Source organism: Neophocaena asiaeorientalis, unplaced genomic scaffold (assembly GCF_003031525.2).
Source record: "Neophocaena asiaeorientalis asiaeorientalis breed wild unplaced genomic scaffold, Neophocaena_asiaeorientalis_V1.1 scaffold546, whole genome shotgun sequence".
Lineage (NCBI taxonomy): Eukaryota > Metazoa > Chordata > Mammalia > Artiodactyla > Phocoenidae > Neophocaena > Neophocaena asiaeorientalis.
In genome coordinates this window covers 1321855-1342656 of record NW_020175442.1, presented here as the reverse complement: position 1 = coordinate 1342656, position 20802 = coordinate 1321855, and the positions used below count along the sequence as shown (strand labels likewise).

The 20802-nt window shown below is 42.6% G+C and overlaps 1 protein-coding gene across 1 annotated transcript in view; it reads right to left on the bottom strand.

Moving 5' to 3' along the window:
- The window catches only part of DDAH1 (dimethylarginine dimethylaminohydrolase 1), a 146981-nt gene extending 141263 nt beyond the window's left edge, over positions 1-5718 (bottom strand). The window contains exon 1 of the mRNA XM_024767885.1: positions 5425-5718. Coding sequence (XP_024623653.1) covers positions 5425-5718 — 294 coding nt within the window. The remainder of the gene's footprint in view (positions 1-5424) is intronic.
- Positions 5719-20802: the final 15084 nt, after the last annotated feature.

Below are 20802 nucleotides of genomic sequence, written 5' to 3'. Positions count from 1 at the left end.
AAAAAAAAAAAAAAAAAAAAAAAAAAAAGCAATCATCCAGTAGGCTGGTAAATAAGGCACAATTATGCATAAAGTGTGCCCGGGCAATTTGTGGGTTTCATGTAAATGCCTGAATTATTTTTTTAACTAAAATGAAAATAATCCACTCTCATTTAGGAGAGGAGGGAAGTAAAATGATTCACTTAGTTAATATCCAAGTTATATTGTATATCGTTAGTGTGTAAAATGATATTCAGGTGGCAGTTTTATATTGATTTAATGATCTATTGATTAAGCACAACTGGCAACAAGCACTTCAAGCAAAAAAGACCTTCATACTTTCATGAGAAGCTCAGTTCTGCCACTTATTATCTGTGTGTGACTTTGGACAAGTTACTTAACCTTGGTTACCAGAGACTCAGTCTCCTTATCTTTTAAATAGAGCTAATAGTAACACCATCTTTGGGGATTCACACACACACATAAGTTGGCTGGTCATTAGACATGGTCTTAATGCTCACCTTGCCTCTGGGATCAATATAATTATGCTTTTTTCCTAACCAAAGAATAAACCAGGACCCAAATACGTAAGTCCAAATAGTTAAGTGCCCCAATAGAAGGGGAATTACTATGCAAATATGTATTGCTTACCTCTTCCGTTTATGCCCTCCTTTCCCCCCCTCAATGTTTATTTTCACTTTGGAGATTTATGACTTTGTGCTAAGCATATCGCCTTCTTCCTAAAGAGGTCCCTAACAGTGCAAATGCTCCAGGCAAGGATAATTAAAGCCATTATCGCTTTGTGAGAATGAGTTTGTGTGGTTTTCTCTTAGACCAAATACCCCAGAATGGCCCTGAAAGAGGGGTGAAAGGGCACAGGATATATTTCACAATTTTCCTGAGTAAACTCTGTCAGTTAATCATTTATTAAGTACTAAAAACTTTCTGGAAAAAAAAAAAAAAACTCAAGAAAATGGCATTAGTAGTTGCCTCTGAGGAAAGGAACTGGGTAGTCAGGTACAAGGGTGAGGTAAGGGTGGCAAGATTTACTTTCTTTCTTTGTTTAAATAAATTTATTTATTTATTTATTTAGGGCTGAGTTGGGTCTTTGTTGCTGTGCACGGGCTTTCTCTAGTTGCAGCGAGCGGGGGCTACTCTTCATTGCGTGTGCAGACTTCTCCTTGTGGTGGCTTCTCTTGTTGCAGAGCACAGGCTCTAGGTGCTTGGGCTTCAGTGGTTGTGGCTCACAGGCTCTAGAGTGCAGGCTCAGTAGTTGTGGCACATGGGCTTAGTTGCTCCGCAGCATGTGGGATCTTCCCGGACCAGGGCTTGAACTCATGTCCCCTCATTGGCAGGCAGATTCTTAACCACTGCACCACCAGGGAAGTCCAAGACTTACTTTCACCGTGTATCCTCTTGTACCTTCTGAATTTGGTACTGCGGACATGTACAATTAAAACAAAATTTTTATTTTTTAAAAAACCCAATCCTCATACACTGTCATAGCTTTTAGATATTTGCTTACTGGACTTTGACATTTAGAAGTTAACTTTCTTTTTTTTTCCCCCTCTAAAATGTAAGCTGGATTCATTTAAAATATGATTGGTTTCTTAAGGCTAATTTGTCTTCAAAATATTAAGCATAGGGCTTCCCTGGTGGCGCAGTGGTTGAGAGTCCGCCTGCCGATGCAGGGGACACGGGTTCGTGACCCGGGCCGGGAAGATCCCACATGCCGCAGAGCGGTTAGGCCCGTGAGCCATGGCTGCTGAGCCTGCGCGTCCGGAGCCTGTGCTCCGCAACGCGAGAGGCCACAACAGTGAGAGGCCTACGTACTGCAAAAAAAAAAAAAAAAAATTAAGCATATTAAGACATTCATATTCCGGAAGACACAAAGTTCTTAGACATGTAATATTATTCGCTGACTTTCTCTATATGCAGTTTTCTTCACTAAAACTTAAGCTTGCTGCAGACAGGGTCTGTGTTTTATTAATCTTTGGAGGCCCCATTATCGCAAACACTGAGCTTTCACAGAAGCGTTACTTTCTTTAGTTTGGTTCTCAGTCCTTTCTTCCAAGGAAGAAAAGCCATTAAATATAACATGATGCTTTGATTAAGAAGAAACTTCTCAGGATTTTAATTAAAACAAAACAACAAGAGACAGAGGCACGGAAAGGGAAAGGGAGAGAAAAACAGTTATAAATCACCTATAGTTGTAATGAAACTTGTGGGACTCTGCTGACTAGAAATGCTTGCAAAACACCAAATATGTCATAATGAGGGAGAACGAAGGTTGACCTAAAATCATGAACAAATTTGTTCAACAAAGTTTATTTGCTACATGATTATTGTGTTCAGGGCCCAGGGGATAAAATGTTGAACAACGCAGACATGATCCTTGCTCTCACAGTTTTCATAAGAGTGGGAGGTACAGAAAGATAAACAGGCAATTACCATATGGTATGATAAATACCGTAACAGGGAGTACAGAGGTGCTCATAAAAGGACAACCAATCTAATGCTTGAGAAGGTGAGATCTAATATCACAACAGTTGGGACTAGAGCTTTAGAGTCCTGCAAATCTGAGTTCAAATCCTGGTTTCACTAGTTCCACTCTATAACCTTGGGCAATTTAATCTAAGACTCAGTATCATCACCTTTTAAACAGGAATAATGATAGCAATGAGCTCAAAGATTTGACGTGAGCATTCAATGAAACGCATGTCATAAATCCGGCACAATGTCTGGCCAATGGTAAGCACCCAATAAAGATTAGCTAATAATATTAATGGTAAGAGTAAACTGAGAACTGAAGCATGAGTAGAAACAGCCAGGTAAAATGCAGGAGAGGAAGGAGGAAAAATGTCCTGGGCAAAGGAGGAATGTACACCCATAAAAGCAACAGCATGGTGAGCTTGAAAAAAGAACCTGGCTTGAGCCAAGAATTGGGAGGCACCTCGGGTGGGGTCAGAGATGCAACTGAAGCTGGAAAGGCAAGCAGAACCCAGCTCAACGGGTTTATCAGGCTCAGTGGAGGCCCCTCTAGAATTTTAATCAGAGGAGGAACAGGATCAGATCTGAGTTTTAGAAGGACCAACTTGGCTACAGTGTGGAAAATGGAATGCAGAGGGAGAAGACAGGAGATCAGTGTTAATAATTTTAATAATGCCTCAGCTGTTGTGGAGTTTCAGTTAGGGAGTTAGGTGTCACATACATATATATATATATAAAACAATCCAAGAAATCCTTGAAGTAATTATTATCAGCTTGCTGGTATTAGCTAATTAGCATTTCATTAATTCATTTGTTCATTCATTTAACAAGAATTTATTAACTTCAATGTAGGCAGCAAACTGTGAGAGATTTCAAAGAAATCTCTGAAGCACCCCACCCAACATGACTGCCCGCATTCCCCTCTCTGGCTGGAAGGCCCATTACCCTGGGAACCCAGATCAGGTGCAATGGCAAAGGTGTTTTGGGGCGGGACCACACACCTGCAGAAAACTTGAGCTGGGAGGCAGTGCTAATGAGCAGATTAGGCTGGAACCTAAGGCTTGAAGAAGACTCCCCTTCATCCTCGGAGAGGGAAATGTCACTGTAACTGCATCAGTGTACAGGAGACTTCTTACTGCTCAAGGAGTAAATCTTCCACGACCCATTGGTAAGTGAATAATAACGACCAACACATATGAAATGTCCTGTCCTCTATATTTCTGATGGATTAATAAATTTATTACCACAATTCTATGAAATAGGTATGATTATGTCCACTTTACAGGTGAGAAAACTGAGGCAAGAGATACTCGCTAAGGTCACAGAATTAGATCCAGTCTGATGTTCTTATCCATTACACTATGTGGCCTCTGGCAGTGGGCCACCAGCCTGAAGAGTGAAACCCATCTAAAATGTATGCCTCAAAATCTGACAGGGAGACAGATCAATGCCCACTTTAGTATCAGGAAGGCCAAAATTTGAAAGGTTTTATTATAGGAATAAAATGAAATGGATGATTAAATATATGACAGTCTCAACATGAAACTGGACCAGCCACATCAAATGAGTATCATTTTGAAAGGGTTTTTAAAATCTATGTTACTCTTTTAAGCACAAACCACAGCTTTGTCATATGGCCTAGGACACATTAGAAAGTATTCAAATGGGGTTACATGCTTATCAGTTTAAAACAGAGTGGGTCATCTCACAGATTCAAAGATGGAGAGGTGGCGAAGGAGATAAAAGAGCTAAGAGAATGAGACCTGTTACTCTTTTGGTTTTCTGCTAAGGCAGGGTGAAAAAAAAAAAGCTGATTATCTTAGTGGGAAATAAATCAAATATACTTATTCTTTCAGACCAAGCAAAGTTCTATCAACCAAGTAGTGAAGCATGTGGAGAAGAAGCATATTTTAACTACAAGCTCTATGAGGCATTTCCAATGCGAATCGAATAAAGGAAAAATAGGGAGGGAAAATCCTTAACCCTCCAGATATGAAAGAAACCACCAGCTTCTTGCAATGCCACTTGATGCCAATAGCAACCAAGAGTCTTGACCCTGGGCTCTTAGCAGGCAATGAGAAGAATCCCAGGCCGGACGTCATTTTAAAATCCAATCTCACTCTTATTTGTCTCTCCCCACTAACCTACCTTGTGTTTAAAGCAATCACAGACATTTTCACAAACTGCAATATTTTAAAGTAGTCACCATCCTCTGAGAACACAAAAAGCTCTAATTGCTATGAGCTTAAAAATACAGAGAATAAAAATTATTGAATTTGTGAAACCACCATTTCCAATTAAACACACAGACACATACACACACCCAACACCCTACACCGAGTTCTGCTTTTCAAACCCAGACACCGCGGCTCAGCAACAGGCCAGTCTTCTTACATTCATTCACTTGCCAGTCCCCTTTGCGGGACTCACTCTCCAGCACCGAAAAGTAACTCGGGACGACCCACGTCTGCGAGCATCGACCGTTAATTCATCTGGCCCTCCCTGCTCCCAGCTCCTGGCAGGACTTGGGGGTTTAGGGTCATCAACCGGCCCCCCCGGAGCCCTCGCCCAGGCTCCGCCCGCCCGCTTGGAACGGCACCCCTCCCTGCCCCCGCTCCCTGGGAAACAAGCAGAGTTGCACTGTCTTCGCTGCTTTTTAATCTTTACAAATAAAAATGCCTATGAGACGGATTCCCCACCCCACCCACCTGCCCGAGTCCGCACCACCACACTCAGTCGGCTCCTCTAGAAGGCACCCAAGCTGCGCCGGCAGCCGGGAGGCGTGAACAATGAACTTCTCTCTCTCGCACACACACCGTCTCCCCCAAATGGGAAGTTCGGAACTAGCCCGGGGGCCACTTCCGCGCTTCCCCCAGCACGTCCGGCTCGGGCGGCGCGGGAGGGCCCGGCGCGCGTCCCCGGCCGCGCCCCTCGCGTCTCCGGGCGGCCAGTTACCTCCTTCCTCCGGCTCGGCGCCCCGGGGCGGGTGATGAGGGCCGTCTCCTCGCACACCACGGCCACGTCCTCCACGAACACGCAGTCCGGGAGGCTCTCGTCGGCCGGCAGCTGCACCACCTGCAGCCCCAGCTTACTGCCCAGCACGCCCACGTACAGCTGGTGCTGCCGCTCGGCGCGGGCGAAATCCACCTCGTCGCCCTTGGTGCTCCTCAGCGCGTGCTGGCCGAGGGACTCGGGCAGTCCCCGCACGACGACGTGGGTGGCCCGGCCGAAGGCGGCTATGAGTATCATTTTGAAAGGGTTTTTAAAATCTATGTTACTCTTTTAAGCACAAACCACAGCTTTGTCATATGGCCTAGGACACATTAGAAAGTATTCAAATGGGGTTACATGCTTATCAGTTTAAAACAGAGTGGGTCATCTCACAGATTCAAAGATGGAGAGGTGGCGAAGGAGATAAAAGAGCTAAGAGAATGAGACCTGTTACTCTTTTGGTTTTCTGCTAAGGCAGGGTGAAAAAAAAAAAGCTGATTATCTTAGTGGGAAATAAATCAAATATACTTATTCTTTCAGACCAAGCAAAGTTCTATCAACCAAGTAGTGAAGCATGTGGAGAAGAAGCATATTTTAACTACAAGCTCTATGAGGCATTTCCAATGCGAATCGAATAAAGGAAAAATAGGGAGGGAAAATCCTTAACCCTCCAGATATGAAAGAAACCACCAGCTTCTTGCAATGCCACTTGATGCCAATAGCAACCAAGAGTCTTGACCCTGGGCTCTTAGCAGGCAATGAGAAGAATCCCAGGCCGGACGTCATTTTAAAATCCAATCTCACTCTTATTTGTCTCTCCCCACTAACCTACCTTGTGTTTAAAGCAATCACAGACATTTTCACAAACTGCAATATTTTAAAGTAGTCACCATCCTCTGAGAACACAAAAAGCTCTAATTGCTATGAGCTTAAAAATACAGAGAATAAAAATTATTGAATTTGTGAAACCACCATTTCCAATTAAACACACAGACACATACACACACCCAACACCCTACACCGAGTTCTGCTTTTCAAACCCAGACACCGCGGCTCAGCAACAGGCCAGTCTTCTTACATTCATTCACTTGCCAGTCCCCTTTGCGGGACTCACTCTCCAGCACCGAAAAGTAACTCGGGACGACCCACGTCTGCGAGCATCGACCGTTAATTCATCTGGCCCTCCCTGCTCCCAGCTCCTGGCAGGACTTGGGGGTTTAGGGTCATCAACCGGCCCCCCCGGAGCCCTCGCCCAGGCTCCGCCCGCCCGCTTGGAACGGCACCCCTCCCTGCCCCCGCTCCCTGGGAAACAAGCAGAGTTGCACTGTCTTCGCTGCTTTTTAATCTTTACAAATAAAAATGCCTATGAGACGGATTCCCCACCCCACCCACCTGCCCGAGTCCGCACCACCACACTCAGTCGGCTCCTCTAGAAGGCACCCAAGCTGCGCCGGCAGCCGGGAGGCGTGAACAATGAACTTCTCTCTCTCGCACACACACCGTCTCCCCCAAATGGGAAGTTCGGAACTAGCCCGGGGGCCACTTCCGCGCTTCCCCCAGCACGTCCGGCTCGGGCGGCGCGGGAGGGCCCGGCGCGCGTCCCCGGCCGCGCCCCTCGCGTCTCCGGGCGGCCAGTTACCTCCTTCCTCCGGCTCGGCGCCCCGGGGCGGGTGATGAGGGCCGTCTCCTCGCACACCACGGCCACGTCCTCCACGAACACGCAGTCCGGGAGGCTCTCGTCGGCCGGCAGCTGCACCACCTGCAGCCCCAGCTTACTGCCCAGCACGCCCACGTACAGCTGGTGCTGCCGCTCGGCGCGGGCGAAATCCACCTCGTCGCCCTTGGTGCTCCTCAGCGCGTGCTGGCCGAGGGACTCGGGCAGTCCCCGCACGACGACGTGGGTGGCCCGGCCGAAGGCGGCGGGATGGCCGAGCGAGGCCATGACTCGGGGAGGCGGCGGGGGGCGCGGCAGCCGGGTCTTCCGCGGGCAGCGCGCGCCGAGCTTGCGAGCGCCCGGCGGCTCCCCTTGGCAGCAGATGAATGTGGTGCAGCGGGAGCCCGGCTCGCGCCCGGAGCCCTGCCCGCGCGACTGAGCATGCCCAGACCTCCGGGCGCCGGCCCGCGCGCAGCCCGCGCGCCCACTTGGCGCTCTCGGGTTTGCGGCAGCTGAGGCGGGAGTTGTAGTGGCGAGCATCGCACGAGGAGTGGGGCTAGAGGCGGCGGCCGAGGAAGCCGGCAACGCAAGAGGTGCGCGCTGGTGAGGGGAGCTCGGCCAAAAGGCGCTGTACCCGGACTTGACGTTACCTGTGTTCCGCCTCAGGTGCACGCCTCACGTGGACCCAAGGCGCACTTGGAGAGCGGGCTGTTTTGGACAGAACGACTGTGGGGTCTTCTTGGTGGTCGGGAAGCAAAGGATGGGATTCCTTTGTGGACAGATACTTTGACCTCTCTTCCTACTCTCCTGCTCCCAGGTTGCCCAGCACGTGGTACCACGCCCCACCTCCACCCCCATTTCCTAGTGTGAGAATGTCTTCAAATCCAAGTCCACCTTACCTTGACTTTCTCTGCAGATGACCCCTCACCCCACGTGAGACTCTAGATTATTAAAAGAATGTTATTTCTTTCTGTCTGAAAGAAAGAGGAGGAGCCCAAGAGACACATATAGAGAGAGACATAGACATCTGGAAACTCACAGTATTTCAAGGACAATCCGTTCTTACTAAGAATGTGATTCTGTTTGCCTACAGGGCCCGCAGAGGTAGGGAGGCAAAGACCAAGTGTGCTTTCCTCCACGATAGATGTGCGCTCACCTTGAGCAGTTTCAGACGTGGAGCATCACAACTCTTTTGTCACTGGGAAAGAGAGTTTCCAAACTCCTCCCTTGCCTTTCCCTCAGGCCTGTATAGACTCCGTGGAATTCCCGAGATATTTGTTGAATGTTTCTTTTTTCATGCCCCTCAGGGAGTTCCTTTCCCTTCCTAATGGTACTAAGCTTCTATTTTTCCCCTCTCACGCGTTGCAGATTACATAATCCATGGGTTCTGCTCTTTTTGAGGGGAAGATCCACTTCAGGTAGTAACTCCAAAATAATCTCAGGTAATAATCTTCTTTCCTCACGTTCTGTAGCATATTTCTAATTTTAAGATTGATGAGATCATAGAACATTAGATTTGAACAGGACTTTAGAAACCCTCTCATCTAAATTCCCACTCAATGTTCTGGAATTCCAGCTAAAACATCTATGACAGTGACCAGATCTTTACTTGAACATTCTAAACCTCACTTACTTGCAAAGTGTATTCCACTTTTGAAGAGTTATCACAGTTAAAAATTCTTCATTGTGGGCTTAAATCCCACTGGTCCCAGTTCTGCCTTCTGGCATTAGCTAACATTCTTTCACAGGACAGCATTCACATATCTGAAGACAGTTCTGCTATCTATGCTACCTGACACCACGTCCCACCCGCCATCCTGACCCACTCCAAGCCTTGATCCTGAACCACCAAAAAGTAACTAGTGATTGGTTTCTAAATCCCTTCAACATTCTGGTCATCTTCCTTTTGATACACAGTGGTTTGCCTGTATCCCTTTTAAATCATGGTATCTGGAATAGAAACAATTCTTCCTGTGGTCTGACCTGCACAGACTACAGCAGGACCCTTATTCCAGGTGCTAGGCTTCTATTAACACTGCCTAAGATTGTATTGGCTTTTTTGGTGGTCCAGTGCCAAGGTCAGGGCCACAGCCTTTTTGTCAGAACTCTGATACCAGTTTTTAGGAAATGTAGGTTTCTAGGAGAGATCTAGCTAAGGATCCTGGAACAGTTGTCCCAACTGAGCAACAGAGGAGATGTGATCTGCCTTCTCTCCCCTCTCTCAAGGGTGACTTGAATTTACCCAGATGACATGGCATTTCTCAGCTTTGAAAGTGAGGGGTCTTAAGTGAAGGACAGCTCTCACCCTGACACTGGGGAGTGGGACCAAAAGTAAAATAACAAACTTTTGAGACCTACTGGGCTCTACTTCTGAGGCAAAACTCTCAGGGAATCCATGCTGATACTAAATTGGCACCAAATTAATGTCCAGAAATCACCTGATGGTGTTCTCAGCAGGGGATTCCCACCAGTGCTACAGGTGAAAGTTGCCCTATGTGCTGAGCTTGCCCAGGCCAAAATATGGATCTTTTTCCCCCATTACCTAACATTGAGGTTTCATCCACCTCCAGCTGGTCTCCACCTAGTAACCTTAATTCATGCCCGTGCCTTGTTAGAGCCTGAATACTTTGCCACCAAGTGCCCTGAACCTAATTATAAACAAAGTCCTGTGTATCCACTCTGGGCTCATGTCAGCCCAGCAGCCAATTAAAACCTGAAAGATTTTTCCTATAAATTGGTGTTAGCCCTGTCTTTCCATACTGAAATTGGGCCACTTTTTTTTAAATCTAATTTTTCAGTTATCCCTATTAAATGTTATCTTCATTCCAACTTGCCTCATTTTGATTCTGTCATCTTGTGCATTATTTATTACCTCCAGTTTTGTGTCATCTGAAATTTGATAAGCACGCCTTCTGTCTCTTCTAAGCAGTTGTCCAAAAGTGTTAGAATGTGTATATTGGTGAAAAGAGTAATAAAGACATGAACTCCAGTAAATCACTTCTTACATGCCTTCCTGCTTGAGTGATAAAGGACTACTTTTGGGAAAATGGAAATGGAATAAAGCCCAAATGGAAAATGGGCTTTATTAAGTCTAATACATATATAAATTCATTTTCCCTACAGATATTGAGAATTCTCAAGGCACAACACCATGTTATGTACTTCAGAGACATATGAGAAGCATTAAAACATGATCCTTGACCTTGAAGAGCTTACTGGGAAAACAAGACATCCAAAGTGAGAGCTATGCTAAGGGCACATGAGAGATACAATCAACAAAGTGCTATAGGAAATTATGGGAAAAAGAAATCACAGTGGCTAGTGGGAGTGGAAGAGAGCTGCTTGAAGGTTTAGGCCTTGAATAATTTTTAGGATGTGAATAATTGGAAGGATAGAATGAGAATTCTAAGGAAAAGTATGTTCAAAAGCCAAATGCGTGTTCATGCAACAATAGATCAGTTCAAATCCTGTATGTATTGGTTAAGATAATTCTAGATGCTGTAACAAAATGACCCCAACACATATAGTGGAATAAAGTTGATAGAAGTTCATCTGTTGTTCACTTAAAGGCTAGCAGAATGTCTTGATTGGTTCCTGACTCTTCTCCAAGTGACATGCAGGGGTCTGGCCTTCTTTCATTTTGTGGCTCCAACACTTTCAAATATGGCATCCAAGTTCACCATGCTCACCTTCCTCAAGCTGAAAGAAAGTTACAGAGCATTCAGCACCACGTGTGAGAGGCTTAATGGGCCAGGCCAGGAAGTGGTACATGTGACCTCTGCTCACTTTCCTCTGGCTGGGACTCAGTCACACAGCTTTAGTAACCAAAGGGAAGAGCTGGGAAATAGTCTTCTATGAGCCCAGAAAGGAGAGGAAACAGGTTGGGGAAACAGCTAGCTGGTTTATGCCCCAGAGTACAATGGGGGAAATGGAAAATAATGGTAGAAAGGTAGGCTAAGCTTTCATCACTTGAGCAGTGGACAGACATATGGTGTGGAGTCTGAATGTAGCTTCTGAAGCCAAACTTTGTGGGTGGAAGCTTGGCTCTGCTATTTTCTTGTTGTATGATCTTGGTTGTGTTACTTGAAAGCTCTTTGCCTCCGTTTCATCCTAATTTATGAAATTGGAAACAGTGAATCCATTATCATAGGGTTATTAGGACGGTTAAAGTTAATAATACAAAATGCTTAGAAAAGTGCCTAGGATAGTATCTCGTACCTAGTAGTTGCTCATTAAATATTATTCATTGACAGGTTTTGAGGGTTTTTTGTTTTAGCTTTTGGGTTCTTTTTGTTTGCTTTTTTGTTTTTGTTTAATTTTATTGGATTATAGTTCATTTACAATGTTGTGTTAGTTTCAGGTATACAGCAAAGTGATTCAGTTATACCTATATTCATTTTTTTTTTCAGATTCTTTTCTCATACAGGTTATCACAGAACATAGAATTCTCTGTGCTATACAGTAGCATTGACAGGTTCAGAAGGCTTTGAACATGATTTCCTACCTAAGGCCAAACCACATACATCCATTGAATCATCAGAGTCATATAGGTATCTTAATGCTTTCCAGCAGAACCCATGGCCTTCCTAGGTTGATAGACCAAATCTCACTCACAAGTGTAATCATAGATTCAATACACATTTTTGAACCTTTGCTACATACCAGGTACTGGGGATGTAATTGTGAATTACACTGTGGGACTTATGGTCAAATTGCTCCTTTTTGTCTTCCACACATTTCAAGATCTTTGTAACTAATTCCCTGTTTAAATTCCCTCTATTTGAAATACCTAGAGCTGTTTATATTCTCCTAGCTAGACACTGACTGATACAGAGGCAATTTTTCTTTTCCATTGATAATATTTCTGGACCTGCATTTGAAGTCAACTTTAGATAGCAATTATTTCAGGATTAAAAGAGACATTCCTGCCTTACTCCTTTCTTACTCCATTTTTAGCAAATACAAGATTTGCTTTCACTGGGGTTTGGTGTTTGAGGGTAGGGGTTGGAGTCCTTAAAGAGAATGAGGGCTCAAGTGTCCTCATCCATCCCAAGTACTAAAAATACTAGATCAAGTTAAATACCATAAGTCTGAATTCTTCTTTTTTTTTCTTCCATAAGTCTGCATTCTGACACTAAGTCAGTGCTGCCAGATAAGAATCATTATGTTTGACACAAAACAATTTACTGTGGAGGAAACTGACTGCTGCAGATTTCCTTTGACATACAAGCAGTGAATTATGTTTGGTCAAATGGGCAGGCAGCATTTTACAAACTAGGAGATGGTTCCAGGGTTCTGGTTCCTAAAGTCAAGATGCATACCCTCCTAACCTTGGTTTCTTCAGCTCTCACCTGGGAATTCATTCTTTAAAGAAATATTTACCAAGCACCTGCAACATGTATGGAAGAGAAATACATAAAAGCAGTCAATAAGGCATAATAAACCTGACTTTGACTCCTGTCCCTCCCGCATTCTAATTGTGTAATCTTGGTGTGCCCAAGACCCATGCTTCACTATTTTCTGTCTTACTCTGAGCCCGAGAGGACTGACCTTCATCGACTGTATCACCTGGTATCCCGTTATTGTTGGCTTTGGCCAATGGGCGGCACTTACAGGAGATGGGAGGGCAAGAGGAAAGGAAGGTTAACATATTTATTCCTCTTACTCCCTTCCTGCTTTTTCATGGTTCTAGCAACAACCCTTCTATAACCATAACTTCTGTCTGATGGTCCCTCTTTTTTGGCGATTCTAGCTCCTGGCTGGGTTCTGATAACCCTATGTGACTACTTACATGGAAGTAGTAAACAGCACACTTTAAAGTCCTCTTTTAAGCACACGACATTATGAATATTAAGAAAATAAGGGGGTTTCCCTGGTGGCACAGGGAAGGCAGGGGACATGGGTTGGAGCCCTGGTCCGGGAAGATTCCACATGCCGTGGAGCAGCTAAGCCCGTGAGCCACAACTACTGAGCCTGCGCTCTAGAGACCGCGAGCCACAACTACGGAAGCCCACGAACTTAGAGCCCGTGCTCTGCAACAAAAGAAGCCACCACAATGAGAAGCCCGTGCACCGCAACGAAGACCCAACACAGCCAAAAATAAATAAATAAATTTATTTTTTAAAAAAAGGATGCAAAGAAAAGGCAATTTAGCATTTTCAGAAAGAGCATTTGGCAATATTCAATGCATAATGAGGCTGTGCTTGGGGCCATCCACCCTCACCAGCTTCTCAAAGTATTTGCTGGCACTGTGAATGCTGGTCAGAGTAGTTGGAGAAGGGATCAAGGGATCCAACATAACCGTGACATAATGTTTGACGTAAAAATATCGATGAAAGCAGCAAAGTGAGAATTGCTAACTTCTATGCTCTGGAAAGAAGTGGCCAATTTACTGCAGCTGAGCTTGAACTGCTTAATGACGTTCCTTAAATGATCTCCATCTAAGGGTGGTAATGACTTCCTGTTTTTGCTAGTCTCTGGGTGCCTCAACATCCCTTACTAGTTCTCTTTACTCTACCCACACTCTAAAAACTTTCTCCTTTTAAAGGAAATATTGGGGTGGCCAAAAACTTAGCTCGGTTAGTGAATACATTGTTCGATAAAGTTCTTCATGAAAATGAAAAATGTCTTTTATTTTTTACTTAAAGCCGAACGAACTTTTTGGCCAGCCCATGATTAAATTCTCCTCAAAATTCTTAGCTGAGTATGCAATTTGTTTTTCACCAGGGACTTCACTTGTGTGAGTCACTTGAGTTTATGTGTAAAGTGGGTTGCATTGAAGCTGAAATGTGACAGCATGTACGAAGGGTTGCACCTGGCACCAGGAAGTACTCAATGAATGACAGCCACAAATATTAGTAGCTATTGCGCTTTTGTGCCAGACACTATGATGAATACCAAAGTTGCCATTTACCTCTGTGTAAAATGCCCATTTCTACACTCAACATACCCACGTCCTTTAAATGAGATAACACATATGGTGCCTACCTCAGTAACAGGGCACAGTGTAATCACTCAGGAAGTGCTCTTGGCTTTTCAAAGCTCACCCTCTCCCACACAAGCAACATTTCCCTTTTCTGAACTTCTGTAACTCTGTCTATATTCTTCTTTTTATGCTGCTTATTATGTTCTCTTAGCAGTGTAATAACCCATTGATGCCAGAGTCATCAAGTTCATTATAACCACATCAGGGGCTAATGAGATCATCAAAGTATCCTGAAAAGTCCAAAGTACTACATAAATGTATTGAGTTTGAATAACAAGTTTGTGATGTATTATGATGATATGCAGACATTAGTGTGACCCTGCCATTTAATCTTTTTTTTTTCAGTTTCTCAGAGCTTTTTGCAATATTATCTTTCCAGAAGTATTTTCATGATTATACCATACTCAAATATATGTTTGTAGGGATGACATAGATTGAGGCTCTGATAAGCCCCCTTCATTTCCTTATGAAATGAAGTTGCTTCATTTTCTTATGAAGAGCAATGAAATGTTAGTTTTGCAATACCAGGGAATTGCTCATTTGGTATCAACCCACAATTGTTTTAACTAACATAGGATTAGATCACACATGTCCCAGGAATTCTCCTTCCAGCGTTCCTCTTTTGCTCAGTGACACTGCTGTCTCCTGGCTTCTTTTCTCTAGCTCTCTGTCTCTCTGCCTCTCTCTCCCTCTGATTCTGTTTCATTGCTTTTAAGTGTTGGTGTTTCCCAGAGGCTAGATCTCTAGCTTCACTCTTCTTTCCTCCAACTTTAAATGCTCCCTCCTATGGGTGGACTAATCTAGGCCCATGACTTCCAACCTCACCTCAATGCCATTCGTGCCCAAACTATCACTGCTGGTGCTGTGGTCTCTCCTGAGCTTCAGAACTGCAGGGGAGACATCCCTGTTTAGTCCCACAGGAACTCCAAAGTCAACATGCCCAGAACAGAGTTCATCGTGATCTGTTCAGTCTGCTCCTTCTCCCCTTCCATTCTCTTGTCCATCCACACAGATTGTTGCTCAAGCCAGTTTGCTGAAGCTTATTCTTAGCTTCAGTTTCTCCTTTGTCTACAAATTTAATCAATCAAGTCTGACAGATCAGTCTTCTTAAAATGGCTCAGATCCATCCATGTCTCTCCATCCACTCTGCCACCACCAAGTCCAGAATATAATCATTGGTCTCTTGGATTATTGCACAGCCCTCCTATCCAGAGTGATCTTTCTAAATTGCAAATCTGACCATGCCACTCTCTTGCCTAAATTCTCCAGTGGCTTCCCAGTACCCTCAGAATGAAGTCCAAATGCCTTATCATGGCCCACAAGATACCCCTCCCCAACCTCATTCTGGTCACTTCCCCATTTTTCTCTTATGTGGGCCTCTGCACATCATATTCTATCACCTGGAACATGCTTGACCCCATCCCTGCTTGAGCAACTCTTAATCCTTCTTTAAGACTCAGTGAAGGCACCACCCCTTCCAAGAAGCCTTCTCCCCCTCCCCTGCCCCAGTCTGGATGTGGTAAATGCATAAATGGGGAGTTTGCAAGCCTCTGGTGGTTTTATGGATAGTCTCACCATCCCTGTTCCTTGAACACTTACTGCTGAGGTGGTTGTTACATACTTCTTATTTCACCCTTCGCCTATTTTCTCCTCTGAATCATCTTTTCTCAGCTCCTCCTCTTCATGAATTCACTTTTCTCACTCTTCGTTCCAGTTATCTATTGCTACATAACAAACCACCCCCAAACTTAGGGGCTGGAAACAATCTTTTTATTTTGCTGATGATTTGTGGATCAGGAATTTGGGAAAGGCTTATCCGGGTGGTTCATCTCAGATCCTCATGGACTTTGTCAGGGCAGCTGGAGCTGGAGGGTCCACTTCCAAGATGGCTCCCTCACTCACATCTCTGCTGCTTCCCTGTTCCTTGGCCTCTCTCTCTCTTTATGGGAATAAATCTCTTCCTCCAGGGCTTCTCCATGTGGCTTGGGCTACTCACAGCATGGTGGTCTCAAAGTAGTCTCCCTTCTTAATTAGCTGTTGGCTTCCTAGTGGTGATAAGTGGATGCTGTCAGGCCATTTAAGAGCTACACACAGAACTGGTATAGCATCATGTCTGCCATCCTGTATTGGACAAAGCAGTCACAGACCTGTCCAGATTCAGAGAGGAATTAGACACCACTTCTTGATGGAAGGAATGCCCAACATTAATCAACCACATTCTTATTCTCCAGTTGTTATTATTCCAGTATAGTATTTCTATAACTTTTTCAGAGAATTTGCCTTCCATTTCCTGAAGTTTCTAACTTTTCTTAAATTAAAATCAGGGTCCATACTATAGATTTATTTACACAACTAGCTCAATTTACTGACTAGTGCTAGGCACTAGTACGGTCTTGTATGGAAGATGGCTATTAATTAAACACCATATAATTCAATACTGACAAACTAAGTTCTAAAAAGGGAAAGGACTGGATACCCTGGGCATGTATAATGACAAAAATCCCATCTGTCTGGGGTATCAAGAGAGGTTTTCCTGAGGAGGTGACTTTTGAGCTGAGACTTGAAGTCTGGGTAGGTATTAATTAAGATTGGAGAGAACATTCCAAGCTAAGGGAGCATATGAGCAAAGACAAAAACTGAGAGGGAGCTCATCAATGAATTTGGTAAAGATGCAGGATACAAAATTAATACACAGAAATCTCTTGCATTCCTTTACACTAACAACGAAAGATCAGAAAGAGAAATCAAGGAAACAATCCCATCAAAAAGAATAAAATACCTAGAAATAAACCTATCTAAGGAGGCAAAAGACCTGTACTCAGAAAACTAGAAGATACTGATGAAAGAAATAAAAGATGACACAAACAGATGGAGTGATTCTTGGATTGGAAGAATCAATATTGTGCAAATGACTATACTACCCAAAGCAATCTATAGATTCAGTGCAATCCCTATCAAATTACCAATAGCATTTTTTCACAGAATTAGAGCAAAATATTTTACAATTTGTATGTAAACACAAAAGACCATGAATAGCTAAAGAAATCTTGAGAAAAAAAAACAGAGATGGAGGAATCAGGCTTTCTGACTTCAGACTATACTACAAAGCTACAGTAATCAAAACAGTATGGTACTGGCAAAAAAACAGAAATACAGATCAATGGAACAGGCTAAAAAGTCCAGAGATAAACCCATGCACCGATGGTCACCTAATTTGTGACAAAGGAGGCAAGAATATACAATGGAGAAAACACAGTCTCTTCAATAAGTGGTGCTGGGAAAAACTGGACAGCTACATGTAAAAGAATGAAATTAGAATATTTCCTAACACCATACACAAAAATAAACTTAAAACGGATTAAAGACCTAAACGTAAGGCTAGACACTGTAAAACTCTTAGAGGAAAACAGAGGCAGAATACGCTGACATAAATTGCAGCAAGATCTTTTTTGGTCCACCTCCTAGAATAATGAAAATAAAAACAAAAATAAACAAATGGGATCTAATTAAACTTAAAAGTTTTGCACAGGAAAGAAAACCATAAACAAAACAAAAAGACAACCCACAGAATGGGGGAAAATATTTGCAAATGAAGCAACTGACAAGGGATTAATCTCCAAAATATACAAACAGCTCATGTAGCTCAATATAAAAACAAATAAACAAATAACCCAATCGAAAAATGCGTGGAGGATCTAAATAGACATTTCTCCAAAGAAGACATACAGATGGCCAAAAAGCACATGAAAAGATGCTCAACATCACTAATTACTATAGAAATGCAAATCAAAACTACAATGAGGTATCACCTCACACTGGTCAGAATGGCCATCATCAAAAACTCTACAAACAATAAATGCTGGAGAGGGTGTGGAGAAAAGGGAACCCTCCTACACTGTTGGTGGGAATGTAAATTGGTACAGCCACTATGGAGAACAGTATGGAGGTTCCTTTAAAAACTAAAAATAGTACTACCATATGACCCAGCAATCCCACTCCTGAGCATATACCCAGATAAAACCATAATTCAAAAAGATACATGTATCCCAATGTTCACTGCAGCACTATTTACAATAGCCAGGACATGGAAGCAACATAAGTGTCCATCAGCAGAGGAATGGATAAAGAAGATGTGGCACATATATACAATGGAATATTACTCAGCCATAAAAACGAACAAAATAATGCCATTTGCAGCAACAAGGATGGACCTAGAGATTGTCACACTGAGTGAAGTAAGTCAGACACAGAAAGACGAATATCATATGATATCACTTATATGTGGAATCTTAGAAAAAGGTACAAATGAACTTATTTACAAAATAGAAGCAGAGTTACAGATGTAGAAAACAAACTTATGGTTACCAGGGCCTGGCGGGGGAGGGACAAATTGGGAGATTGGGATTGACATATACACAGTACTGTATATATACACATTACTGTATATAAAGTAAATAACTAATAAGAACCTGCTGTACAGTACAGGGAACTCTACTCAATACTCTGTGATGGTCTATATGGGAAAAGAATCGAAAAAAAAAAGAGTGGATATATGTATATGTATAACAAATTCACTTTGCTGTACACCTGAAACTAACACAACATTGTAAATCAATTATACCTCAATAAAATTTTTTTTAAAAAGTGAGAGGGAGCTTAATGTGTTTGAGGAAATTTTTTTAAAAATCCATGTGCTACAGCTGGAATGTGGGTGACATTGTTAACCCTGTTTTAAAAGTGAGGAAATCGAGGGTCAGAGCCCGGCTGAGAGCATGATACCAGGAGAAGGCTCCACCACGTGTGCTTCCCCTTGGTGGGGAATTTGCCCTCAGGCCTCTCCTTCAGCATTTGACAACTAGAAGAGCATCCCCTACAAACCTAGTGATGTCTTACCTGAGAGTTATCCAGAGTCAGAGAAATCAGCATGAAAAATCACCCTAAGAAAACATTATCTGCAGAAAATATAACACATCCTGGTAGTATTACAGACAAGAGTGTAGTTTAAAGGTAAATCAAGACTAACTCATGCAAAGATTATCTAATTTAGAAACAACATATGATTCATACTACTATCTCCATTAGTCTCACTATATATAAATAATTATATATGTATATGTATACAACTTTTATGTGAAAGCTAGAAGAAAATGGTAATTTGTGTTCATACAGGCCACATATGTAGCCACTTACTAAATTTTACAGAGAATTTATTTGAACATCCCAGCAAATCAGTATATGCATCAGTACAAAATGTTGCACAGCTTATCTATAAGCTACTGGTCTAGGATATTTTATATTTTTATACCCCAGTACATGGGCTTCAATTTTCTGTTCAGTTCTTAAGTTATTTTTAATGTATTTTTTTATATTTGAAAAAATTAACTATGCCATCTGCCAATTCAAAAGTGGGAAAAAATTTAAAAGGCCTTTAAAGGAAGACTTTTTCAAAAATATAGAAGAAAAAAAAGCAAGAAAACTGCCTTGGAAAGCAATTTTTCTTTGTAATAGTTACATCATTTTAGGGGGAAACGGGGCAAGAATATTATATAGAAAAATCAGACTCGTACTTTTATGGAAAATCTATGGGTCCCCACAAAAAGACCACACAATGCAACTTTAAGAAGAAAGGAAAGAGATTTCAACTCTAATTTGCTTTTTGCCGAGAACTTTCTGATATTCTAATTAATTTTAGAAATTATCCTTTCAGGTATACTCTCCCTTTTGTGACTTTGTTAACGTTTCTTGAGGTTTACAATATCATCTGCCTCATTGCAATATGTTTCCGATTCTCATTGCAAATGGTCATCACTGGTAAGGTGCAGATCAGGAGAAGAGGACGGACACTGTCGGGAAAGACTGATGAATGTCAACTGATGAAGAATGAACTGTTAACATTTTGGGGAATAGTCCTCAGGACTTTATATCGGCCTACAATATTACATTCTATATAATTTTATATTACTTTATAATATTTATTCTAAGGAATATGGTGAAAATAATATACTTTTAAAAGGAATTCTAATTTCATTGCCCTTTGAAAATTTAAATGTAATTTTTATTTTGCTTTAATTTGTGTTTTGCTTTTAAAAGATTCATTGTTTGTTATAGCCCAAGAGGTAGTAACTGAAAAGCTTAAAGTAATTAATAACCTGAGATTATTTTTCCTCCCTCTTGTTTTCCTTTTATAAAAAAAAACAGAAGGAAATTAAATGCTTAATTAAATCAAACGAATTAACTGAACGCTAGTATTACCATGACCAGTGTTTGCACCACTAATTGCTTATTGAGTATTACGACAGTGTTCACACAGTCTGAACATGGAACAGGTTTGGCCACGAATCAAAACAGGCAGTTTTAGTTCTACATGGTATGGAAACAGGTATTCTGGAGGTAGAGCCCATGTGAGTATCATCAAAACACCAGACAATTAAATATTGCTAGTTCAGTTTGATAGGCTTTGTTCTCATCCCTTTAGGGTGAACATGGTGCTTGTAGCTCCCATGGGCTTGGCCCTGCTTGGGAGAGAGTCCTGTTGAGCTGGCCTAATCACATTTCCTGGAAGAGTTCACGTAGATCTGATTTGGAAATTTCCAGAAATGACTATGTCCTTCTTAACACACACTGGAATCTAAGAAGATAATATTTCCTTGTCACATTGTTCTAAAGCAGACATTCAATTACATTCAAAGAGCACATCTACTCT